The sequence below is a fragment of the Drosophila obscura genome, unplaced genomic scaffold (assembly GCF_018151105.1).
Source record: "Drosophila obscura isolate BZ-5 IFL unplaced genomic scaffold, ASM1815110v1 contig_186, whole genome shotgun sequence".
NCBI lineage: Eukaryota > Metazoa > Arthropoda > Insecta > Diptera > Drosophilidae > Drosophila > Drosophila obscura.
The window spans coordinates 5874300-5886904 of NW_024542774.1; the positions used below are offsets into that span (position 1 = coordinate 5874300).

General features: G+C 42.1%; 1 protein-coding gene across 3 annotated transcripts in view; it reads right to left on the reverse strand.

Moving 5' to 3' along the window:
* Nucleotides 1-2767: 2767 nt before the first annotated feature.
* LOC111077019 (terminal nucleotidyltransferase 5C) overlaps nt 2768-12605 on the reverse strand; it is a 46372-nt gene continuing 36534 nt past the window's right edge. For 2 of the 3 annotated variants that reach the window (XM_022371123.2, XM_022371124.2), the window contains one exon: nt 2768-5855. In XM_022371123.2, coding sequence (XP_022226815.2) covers nt 4281-5855 — 1575 coding nt within the window. In that variant the 3' untranslated portion in view covers nt 2768-4280. Of the gene's footprint in view, nt 5856-8926; nt 9473-12605 lie in introns of those variants that run through there. The other variant, XM_022371126.2, reaches the window with a different exon arrangement.

Consider the following 12605-nt stretch of genomic DNA (forward strand, 5'->3'; position numbering starts at 1 on the left):
GGCAAGGATATCATTTACCTGAACTGGTCGGCAATGGGTTAATCGTTCTCTGTCCATACTCGGAAATCATATTCCTCGATTTTGATATTCGTTGTAATTTTTCTAGCTAGTTAGGACTCTCATCTCTTAACATATTATTTTATCCGATATATGAATCAGTTTCCTATTTGATTGTCTATTTGAAAGAACTCCCTTTTTTATTATTATTCACAAAATAAGGTTCAAACAGAAAAGGTCAAAAATAGATGCACAGAACGTAAGTGTTTTCAGAATGTTACGTCATTTGAACACTTGTTGCTTGTCAAGCGGAAGTATGGACATTTGTATACCCTATTTCCTTTAATTAATGCTACAATTCTGTTTATCAAGCTGCTTGATTAATTATGACATTAATAATGACTTCGTTGCATTCCAACGTTTTTACTATTTAGTTATATTATCTATTGGCAAAGCTTATCTTTTTCTCTTATTAATTTATCGGTACGGCAGTGCTGTGTTATTGACGTATGTATCTGACACAAGCTTGCTGCCATGAAACTCTAAAAATCTCGAACGCGCGAAGCTGCCGCGCTCAATTTGAATTTGAATACTATAAATGCATATATTCTGCGCATAAATTATAGTACAATAATCTATACTATGACTTGTGCACTTTAAGTCCGGCTGCTTAAATATTTTCAAAAAACACCCATTTGGCTGTCGCTGTCTCCACCCATAGACTCCGCATAGACTCGCTATCTATTTTCGGAGTGTTAAGTATCTTTCGAGGCACGCGAAAAACTCTTTTGGCCATAAACAACTTAATCAAAATGCATAAATCATCAATGATACAAGATATAAGCACAAAAAGACGCTGCCGCATAGCATTCGATATCATTCCCCTGCGGCTTTGTGTGTTTGTCATATTTTCCACTTATCAAAAACTCCATAGACTGGTGCGGGTCGTAACACGGAGACTGGACGATGCTACGACATTATACAATTACTTGAAATAAAATCCAAAAAAAAAAAAAACACATGCGAATTAAATTGTAAAACGAACGTGAAGCCAGCAGCACAGGCGAAAGCGAAACAGCTGGAGATGAAGATGCAGCTAAAGTCGAGGTTGAGGCTGGGTCTGAGTCCGAGTCCCTGACTGTGCCTGTGTGTCCACTCTCATAATCTGCAGCTGTTTGCCGCCATGAAATTGGAAAGGAGGAAACAGTCGGCTTGCCCGATGGAATGGCCAACTGGTTATAGATGTGATGTGGCCACTATACGCTTGGAGCCTTCTACGATGGCGCCTCCCCATCCCCATACAGATCCCCATTCCCATTCCAAACCCTGGATTAAGAAATGCCTGAATAGATTTATATTTTTTGTTTTTTTTTGCTTATTTTTTTTGTGGTAATTTTCGCGGTTTTTATACTTTTTAGGTATTTTTGATTGTTTTTATTGAAATTCCTTAGATCGCAAGAAGCGCACAGAAGTAATATGTATGGTAATTGTTGTATATTGTATAGATATAGATACATTATTATTATCATTTATATATTTAATGTAATATGTAAGTAATATATATATATATATTGTGTGTATGTGTGGTGTGTGAGTGTTTTGGGGGGGTGGTGTGTGTAGGTTGGTATAATAATTAGATATACGTAATTAAGTATATATTATATACAAATCTCAATGGATTGATTTGCTTGAATTTACAATTATATCTGGTCTCTGTATCTGGATCTTTATCTGTATTGTAGATGTATAAATGTAAGATTACGCGCTAGAGATATTTCAAAAATGTCCACTTCTCTACAGGCTTATCCAACTAACATATATCTAAATAATATATATGTGTATATATCTATATATTGTATGGTATTGTATGGTATTTTATGTAAAGACACAATCCGCCCAGCCCAGGCAGCATTAGCTATGGGACCCGAAATAAAAAAAAAATAATAAAACTTTTTCATTTGCAGCTGACAAATTTGTCATAATTTTCCTGTTGCATATTCTTTTTTTTGTTGTGTTTTTTTGGTTTAGTTTTTGCATTCAGTTTAAGTTTTAGTTTCAGTTATTCTTGCTTTAAAGTTTGCACTAAGTAAAATGTCTTGCAGGCTGTTCGCTGGTAAAGGAGACGACGATGCAGTCCCCTCCGATGCAGCTCGAACAGCATGCAAATTGGAATACGTTGGCTTTGGACCTTGTCGAATATGCATATAGATAATCCGGATATATACACATACATACAGCGTACATCGTACATTATGTCACAATGTCTAAACTAAAGTTAATACATAAATTCAAAACACAAGTTCAGGGTTAACATTATACAAAAAGTGCGTAAGTGGTAGCAATTCTCAGAGTTATCGAAGAATGCACACAGAGAGGAAACATCGTAATCGTCATCGAATCCGAACAATCGAGCATACTCGAATATCGATTCATATTGTTTTGTGGACCATTTGTTGTCTTTCATTTGTTGTGGATATAAATATACACAATTACATATATAGATAAACATATGTATGCTTGCTTCTACATATTTTAGTCATATGATTTATATGGTTTGCAATTGCAAAAGAAAACAATACACATAGATCAGAAAGTTTGTTGTTTTTAGCATTCAAAAGATATAAATAGTTGCCTATTGACAGCATATTTTTTTGTGTATATATTTTATATATGTATGTATGAATATCAGTTAATCATTCATAAATTATCACCCATCTGAAATTAACCGCTTCTCTCATAGCATACTTCAATCAATCAATCAATCACTCAACTCACTCACATATGCTGCTGCTGCTGCCTGACACACACTGCAAAAAATATACTACAAAATATGACATTCTTTCCAGACATTCTATATTTCTTTTCTCATTCTCATCTGTTTAGAGATTTTCTTTTTGTTGATTTACGTTTGATTTTTGATTACAGTATTGGTTATTGATTAATTTTTGTGAATTGAATTTCATTGAGCAAATTCTTTTGATGCTGATGAGCATCCGTCTGTTAAATACATCATCTCCTTCTCTTATATCTCATCCCAGTCATCATTCTCATCATTATCATTATCATTCTCCCTTTCTGAAATCGACAGTTCAATTTGACTAATATTTACATATTATCTCATCACTTGTTTCATCATATCATCGTTGTTTTGCCTGCACTTGGACCTTTTGCTTGGAATTTCTACTGGACTGGAACCGACGACACTCCTCCTGCACTCCTCCTGCACTTGTCATACAAAAAGTCATTCAATTTAATCGTACAAATAACAGGCTATATATATTTATATGTACTTTATGTCTGTAAGTGTTTGTCTATTCAAAATTTATGGGCGTGTGGGGGAGGGGCATGATGTGGGCCGTACATAGAAATTCCAATTCAAATTCGGGTTTTTCTATTGTTTTATTCAAAAAAAAAAAAGAGGAATAAGTAAAGAAAATGAATGAAAGCGGGAAATAAGGAAAACAAAATAGTTACGAAATTTCTCTATATAGATCCAAACATATTTTTTTGTGTTTTTTTTTACGATATTATAGCCTTTTTTTTGTTGTTTTTTTTTTTAATAGTTTTTTTTGTGGCCCTGATTAACATCTAACAGCGGCTAGACTTCAGTCTGAAAAAGGATAATTTTTTGTTTTGTGGTGAGTGTGAATAAGAAGGGAACAGTGGGTAGTACAGATATAGATATAAGGGCACAGAGATGAAGGAAAACCGGTTGCCCTGCACCTTCGCTTAGAAAAATGCTCTAGATCGTGCTCCTAGTCCTGATGTTCGGTTACATTCAGATAGGTGTTCTCGCCAAGCAGCAGCATACTGGGCGGCGATCCATCGTGGGGATAGAAGAAGGCAAACTGTCCGCTGTAGGTGCCCGTCTCCTTGCTATCCTCCCGGCTGTAGACGGGTACACCTACAATCTGCTCCGTGGTGACTACCAATATGCCTGTCATTCCGCCTCCTCCTACTGCTTCTGTTGTTGCTGCTGCTGTTGTATCCTGCGACTCGTTGATGGGCTTATCCATCCCTGTCATGGTTGTGGTTGGTGTCTTCAGGCATCCCTCTTTATCTATAGTTGAGTTGTTCCCCTTGCTGTTGTTAGTCGGGATCTGGATCTGGATGCTTGGTGGGAGCGGGGACGATGGAGATGGGGTTGGTAATGGTGCTTTAGGTATTAGTTTAGTTTCAGCCAAGAGCGATGTTGTTGTTGTTGTTGATCCCGATGCATTCTCTGACCAATGATGCTTTTGTTGCTGCTTCTGGTGCTGGTGTTGTTGGGTTTGCTGCCCCAATCACGTGCTCAGCCAGGTGGAGTTGCACGTGCAAATGGTGCTGGGAATCACAGGTGCATAGTAGACGCCGTTGGCATAGATGAGGCCCGGATGGATGGTCTGGATGGTCTGTGGGCCTGCTGCCGCGGACTGATCGCTGCTGCTTGTGCAGCAGACCGTGGGCGGGGCCGCCTGCTGCACGTATATGGTCTGTCCCTGTGCCGACTGCGGCGACTGTGAGACCAGGGTGAGCGTTGTGCCCTGCTGCGCCGCTTGTGTCTGTTGCTGCTGCTGCTGCGCAGAGTCCAGGAACTGTTGCTGCCGCTGTTGGTGCTGCTGGTACTGCTCCTGGGCCTGCTGTTGCTGCTTCTCCTGCTTGTTGTAGAGAACCTGGGCGGCCAGCGACTGGATGAGGTGCAGCGTCTGTCGCCGCTCGTGGCTCATCAGGCAGACCGTCGACATCTCGACCACCTCGCGTAAATGCATCAGGTACTGATACTGGAGGGGCTCCTCGTCGACGCCCCAGAAGTGATTGCGCAAGTAGGCCTCCAGCTTTGTGGTCTGCGTGTTGATGTCCGGGAAATCGATGAAGAAGCGCGAGCACATGTACCGCTCCAATGTCTTGATCAGCTGCGAGTCGACGGCCTTGTAGTTGCGCACCAAAAGGTTGCAGTATTTGAGCAGGCCGCCGCCGCGGATCTCCTCTGGCTGGCGCGTTGAGATCAGTTTCTTCTGCAAGTGGTAGAGCGCCTCCTGGAAGTCTCCATACACGGACTCGCCCACCACCGTCGGGTAGAAGTTCTCGGAGATGGGAAGGGCGGCACAGTCGTAGAACAGGAGCAGCGAGTCGAGCACGATCTGGAACGAGTCCACGGAGAACTCGAACTGGCGCCGCATCGAATCGACGAACTTCAGCTCCACATTTTTGTGGCCCGGCGAGTTGCCCAGCGAGATGAGGGACCAGCGGTCGCCGTCATTGTTGTTGTTAACCTTGACCATCTTGCCGACATAGGCCTCCTTGAGGGAGCACGTGTAGATGCGCCGCTTGCAGACGCCCTCGGGCATCAGGTCGAGCAGTGTGTTGAGCACAGCCACCTTCACCCGGTCGAAGATGCGCGGCGTACTCAGCTCGATGGCAAATATCAGGTCCAGGTCATTGTATGGCTGATCCTCGCTGGCTAAAACATGACTAGCTGCCCCACCGTTCAGGCGGATGTCCTTAACTAAGACTCCGGCACCGCCGGCGTTCACCTCCGCCTCCAGCTTGCGACGCACCAGGTTGACCAGGTCCTTGAGCGTCACCTCCAGAGTGGGAAAGTTGCCGCGTCCATGTATGGCCACCTTCTCGTCCATCACGTCGTGCAGCTTGCTCACCTGCTCGAACGAGAGGACGGCCAGGCGCTGTGTTCCCCCGGTGTCCACGCTCTCCAGCGACCCATGATCCGAGGTCGAGGCTATCGAAGAGCCCGAGCTGGGCGACGGAGGCGGTGTCTCGGTGCCGCCATCTGAGTGGAATCCATCGTCAATCTGGTAGACGTCCATTCTGTTGCTGCGCTGCTGATGATATACCTGTTCGGCTCCGTCTAGTGTCCCGCACTGCAAACGAAAGATAAATAAACGCACGAGAATGTCAGTTACAGAACGAAAAAGAAAAAAAATCTTGCATGGCCTATATCAAATATTGCATAAACTCGTATTCTAGATTGTATATTCAATATTCTATTTTATATTTGCTTTCGATTGACGCCTTAAACTCAAAGCCAAATTTAGTATTAGGAGACGAATCTGCCTATAGTTTAGGTTCAGTTCGATTTGTGTCTGGTATTTTGTTTAAGAGCAGAGCAAGTCCTGGAAAAAACTCTGAACTAAACTCATGCTTGAGTGTGTCCTAAAGGCTTTCTGGAGTTTTCCAATGGAAATCATTTTGTGAATTCTTTTGGTCGAGTCGATCATTTGTTGTTTTCGCTCTTCGCTGAGGTAAAGCTTTTGTCTATCAACTACCGTTGCTTAGAAGCTCTCTCATACATAAATATACATACATACGTATACAGTTTGCATATATTTATCCCTCTATAAATGGTCTGCTTCTTTCATTATCATTATCATCATCATCATCATCCCATTGCCGATGACTATTTTATTTTTATTATTTTTTTGTCACTGCTGTTTTATTTCTTTATTTTTTGTTTTCTGCCATTTTATATATGTATGTACATTATCTAGCCAATGCCAAATGTGCCGCCTGGGGGCTTCTTTTAATTAATTAATTTGCTTTAAATTTGTTAAATTCGTTTTCAGTGTCGTTGTTGTTTTGTTTGTGCGCTGGCTGCTCTCTGTCATGTGTGTGTGTATGCATGAGTGCAGCCTACGCGCTGCGCTAAACATTAAATTCTGTTCTATTTATTGCTTATTTTAATCGAAAAAAAAACAACAACAATAATTTTTTGTTTTTGGCTCTGCACGTATCGGTTCGGATCAGATCGACTCGAAAGTTCCGCGTTGTTATCGTGACAGAATATCGAAGAGCAGCGGCAGAATGATGGGATTGGAGCAGAGTCGAGAGGGAGGGTATTCATTCCTAATGCCTCTTTCCCCCATTATCCACTTCTATAATTTTCGCCTTCTGTTTTTGTGCTACTGTTATACATACGTATGTATGTGTGACTGTGTGTGTGTGTTTGTGGGGCTATTATATCGTTTAGCTCTATCTCTTGTATAAGTTTTATCTGCTTTAGGTTCTTTCTTTCTGTATTTTTTTTTATCATTTTGTTTGTGCCGTTCACTGTAAAAATTAAATTTTCTATCATAACTGGCTTCCGACCCGACCGTGTACTCGTATATATACTATACACTAAACACACACATTCAGCAGGGGAGGGATGGAGCAGTTAGAGGCAGCGGGTGAAAACGGGTTGAGGTTGAGGCAGGCAGACCAATGAGGCACTTGGACCAGAGTGCCATAATACAATTCAAATAGATTCTTTGCGTCGTCCTATCGCATGATTCACAGTCTAAATAACTTAGTTAAACCCGGACCGGACCTGGTGTGCGGTGTGCGGTGTGTGGTGCGCGGTGTGCGTCGTAGCTCGACCCGGCCGGACGATTTGCACAAATCGCATGCAAATTTATTTGCAAAAAGCTTTTGTACAGCAAAATATCATTCACAGGCAAACGGAGAACAAAACAGCAGCAAAGCTCAGACTTGAAGCCACGATCCAAGACCGCACCACCACTGCGACAACGACAACGACTGCGACTACGACTGCGACTACGGGTGCCATTAATTTGTGCTTAGTTTGCGTGTGAATTTAGTAATGTAACCAACTAAAATTGTCTTTCTGGGTCCGGGTTCGGTTCAGTACAGTGTGGGTGTGGTGTGGAGTGGGTGGGAGGTGTTCGTTCTGCTCGCTTTGCATCTCCATATGAGAACTGCCGCGTGGCTGGGTTCACATTCGGGGCACCCGCTGATGGGTCGAGTTGAGAGCATTATTATTCACTCAGTTCCAGTTAACTCTTTAGGTTCTTTCGTATTTGTTTTTATTATACGGGGTATTTGTAGAGAGCAAGGGTATGCTGTATTTGAGAAGGTCAATGTATGTACATACATATGTACGCTCATATGTATGTACATATTTATGTCTGTACAGATATTTAGCAGAAGGATAATTTACACATTTTCCATTTCAATTTGGGACATATGTACATACATAAGCACATACATATGTATGTAAATCTATTTATTCTCTATGAACAAGAAATACATACATACATCCGAGTAGCGGGTGGGTATCTGCTAGTCGGAATGGAATATCGATCTATACTTTGATTGTTTTTGTTTGTTTTGTACTTTTCTTTGGCAATTATTTATTTATTAATTGCTATTGACGTCGTCGCCACACAACACAAATTGAGCCTGTCGTGTATTTATTGTAATTGTCTACTGCATATTTTCATGAAGCAATAAAAAAAGGCTTGCAAAGAATTTGCCCTTGAAGGGTTTTTCCAGTTGATTTTGCCCTACCTGTGGACTTACTTTCTCTTTAATCTGATAATTCGCTTGAGATTGAATTAACACTATTTTTCGGCCATCAAATTGTTTAAACAAATTTCGGAAATTGTTGTTTATTGCTTTGCCAGTCACTTTCTTTGGGATTTTTTCAATCATGAATGTTGTGGTCTCTTTGTACTAGAACTATGTATCTATCGTTTAAATATACATAACTGAATACAAGTTACAGAAGGAGGAGGGCTAACCACAAATTAATTATCTCTGTGATTTACTATCATAACTGTATTTGTGTTGGCCGCAACTGTTGGCCAAAAACCTCAACAGCAACATGCAAACAGGTGCAACACGTACATATGAATGTATGTATGTATGTATGTATATATCTGTGTACGGGCTGCGGTAGCTGTGTGTCTAGTTGGCCTAGACGGGCGGGGAGGGCGGTGAGGGACTGGTCTCAAATAAAAGTGAAAATCGTTGTTTTTCTTCCATTTATCTTTATCTTTCTCCCCTCCTGCCTCATTTGAAAGAAAGTCTCTGCAAACTCCACTCGAAGTCTACTCAAAGCTTCAATACACTCACAGATCTTCTTACAAGTAATACACATGTTTTGGGGGCTATATTTTCAAGTGTGTGTGTGTGTTTTTTTTTTTCTACGTACCGACAGTGCAGAAAAATGTAACGCAAAAACGAATTTGGATTCCGTGTGGATTCTGTTTTAGCACAGTAACAGCATCGGCATCGGCCTAACCATTGAGGAGGAGAACAGGCGCTTGGCGGCGGAAAAGTGCTGACAAAGGCGACCGGGGGGTAGGGTGAAACGGGTGCCCGATTGGCGCCTACAAAACGCGACTACGTCTTCTCCTCGGACTAACGGTATCTGTGTAGCCCTACGTACAACGAACGTATGGATGCGATGACAGCGGGCTGCCTTTGGTACGGTCTGCCTCGACTTTGGATGTCAATTTTGTTTCGCAAATCGTTTATTTCGGAATCACAATTGGAAATAGTCGTCGTTCACTTCTTCACTTCACTTTTGGCACACTACACACTCTTTGTACACTGTTTATTTCATTCGAATATTTGACTTTTTGGTATCTCTTTCGCTCTACTCGTATATGGTATATCTCTCTTTTCTATGAATATTTCTTGATTGGGGCGCCGCACTCTAGCCGAGAGGCGTCCGTTGGGTTGCGCGTTCGAAATGGAATAAAATAATAAAATGAATTGACGACTCTGCTCGGCCATGGCTCTGTCGCTGTGGCTGGTCGCTGCCGCTGCCGCTGCGGTCTGCTTAGAATATTCGCGAGTGAGTGGTTCGGTTCGGGCTTGGCTCCCCACCACTCTCCCCACAACCAAATGATAAAAGCTTTTCTGACGTCACAGTGGCGCAGCTGCTCTTGAGCCGAGTGGGATTGTGTTTGAGTGAGTTTCGTGCATTGGGGCTTTTTTAGAAGGGCACAGAAAACACACACAAACATGCACCACACTCTGTTGGGTTAGTCGGTCGATGTCGATCGAACTGGTCTCTCTCCCACCGCTCCCACCTCACTCTCTCTCTCTCTCTCTCTCTCTCTTTATCCACTTCTTGATACTTGCATTGCAATGCAATGCGGGTGCTGCTCTGCTCGAGCTCAGCTGATAAAGCGATCAAACGGGTCGGTCGGTCGGTCGGTGCGTCTCTGTCTCTCTCTCTCTCTCTCTTTCTGGGTGTCTGTAAATGCGTGTGCCTAGAAGAGTGGTGTGCCTGTGTTAGTTAGTGTAAGCTGCATTAATGCCATTTGTGTGTTGCATTTTTGCAGGCCGTTCGTTTTCGATTTCATTATTTTGTATGCACCTCGCACTTCACTTGCTGTGGCTGTGGCTGGTGCTCTGTCTGGCTGCTACTGCTTTATGCACTGACAGAAAAAGGTTACATTGTGTGTTCAAAATTTTGAAGCTAGTCATGGGGAAAATGTCTATTTTTAGGATCGGCTCTTTTGTTTCTAGCCAAACGATCTGTTGCGTTATCTCATTTGTTTTTCCCTTTTATTACTTCTATTTTCTTCGACACTAATTACAAGTTCCAAAGTGGCACTGCAATGCAGACGGGAACAACAAAACGAAATAAAACAAAACCAAAAAAATACGAAACATATGTACATATGTCTTCTGATAAGAGCCGAAGAAATATGTACAAATTTTGAGGAGGTGATGGAAAGGGAGGGAGAAGGAGCGGCCGATAAGAAGCGGACTTCCCCTCTCTCTCTCTTTTTCCCATAGATTTTGATGCTAATTAGGAGAAGCCGGGGCACAACGACACAACGAAAGCCAAAAATAAATAAAAATTATGTAAATTATTATCGGTAGCAACTACACGAACAACAAAAGCATAGCACCAATAATCTCTTCCTCTACTATACATATGTATGTATTTACATTGTATATACACATAAGTACATATGCATGTGTATATATGTATACTGTTATACTGTTTGGGGTACTATGTGTTATACTTGTTTCGACCGCTTCGGATGGGATTCCGTTGGCCTTTATATTCGGAGCCCCAACAATATCAATAATAATGAGATGAACAAGAATGCGATGCCATTATACATATATACACAGAGACAGAGACAGCAGCCAGACGTACAGACACATGATTATTATAATTTTGCTTCATTAGCTTTACCGTTATTTCGGTGCACAGCAGAATAACGGTTCGTTCAAATGCTACAATTTAGCCAAATATTTAACGAAACATTTTGCAACAGTTTTTGTGTTTTCTGGTTTTCTGTTTTTTGAATTGCTTGGCTGTTTTGATTGCTTGATTAATGTTTATTTGCGCATGATGGATGCCAAAAAAGAAACCCAACAGCAGCAGCAGCAGCAGCGGCAGCAGCGGCAGCAGCAGAAATACAACTCTCGGGTAACATTGAGGCAAGAGCGTTAATGTATCTTGCAGATACCAAAACCATCTTGCACTGCATTACTACGGCTGGCAGCAGCAGGCAGCCGCCCCACCGTACGAGAAATATAATACAAAACAGCGGTGGAGGAGCGACCGAGCGGTGTATCGCTCAGCTCTGAGGTCGAAGTCGGGCCAAGCTTGTTGCCATTATTACTGCTATTGTTTGGGTGGGGGGAGGGGGACCTGTTGCCGTTGCTGTATCTGTCTGTTGTGTGTTAGTTGTATCAGTATCTGTAGCTGTAGCTGTAGCTGATGTGTCTTGGCTGGCTCCGCTTCGCTGTTTGACTGTTTGGCAAGACACAGACTCATTCAGGGCGACCCTGACCCAATAAGCCGTGTCCATTGCAAATGTATCTGTATCTAGCCAAGTTTCTGTGGCCAAGCGCACACGGTGCAGCTAGTCAGACCAAACGAGAAACGAGAAGGAAGGAGCCAGAGAGAGAGACTTCAGTTCCGCAAAGGTCGAAACGAAAGTGTGATATCTGGAATTCTTGGGCAGACCCCACCCTCCTGCTCCAACCCTACTACTACTACTATATGCAAATGCAAATCGCGGCTAATTGTTATGCCGATCATCCAGCAACCTCAAACCCCAAACCCCAAACCCCGAACCGGTTCGACCGACATTTCAAATACGCATTCAATTCCATATACCATTCGATTCGATGGCCAGACACAGAGACCGACGAAATCAGATTCAGATTTACTTGCGTTTTTTTTTTGGCATAACTTCACATACAATACGAGAGGTACCGGTACCTCGTAGCACTTCCAAGCAGACACTGAAAGCGAAAGTTCCGCCACACCCAAGAATCAAAGTAAAACTAAGCCAACAGGTGTTTTGAATAACCCATAAAACTGTACCCTATACAGAGAGAGTTCAGTTCAGAGTTCAGTTGGAAGCGATTGTTCCCATGGAAATGCAAAGAATATTCCTTCTATGTAAGGTCTTCAAAAAAGATTTTTTAGATATTTTATCGGTTCTTTCAAAGCAGATGCCACAATATTAGTGCACAAATATGCATGTAGGTGATAATTATCTTTGTATTAATAGTGAAAACAGCTGATTCGTATATACTCGTAGATGATATTTCAACCGGAAATTGAATTTCTTTTAGTTTTTACTTTTCTTCTTCTCCTATTGCTTCTCTCTTTCTTTTCTGGTTTTGGCGTCTCGTGCCTTTGGCTTTCGGTTTTGCTGCTTTTGATGGCTGGCTCTCTACTTTCGGGGGGAGGGGAATCGGGCTTTAATTGTTACTTTTTGTGTGTCAAAATTAAAGCCAAAGGAAAACGTGACAAAGAAAGATTCAGTTATATTCAGTCTTTCAATTAATTTTGTTTTTGGTTTCCACAACTGAATTTTCAATGAACCCCCACCCCCTACCCACTC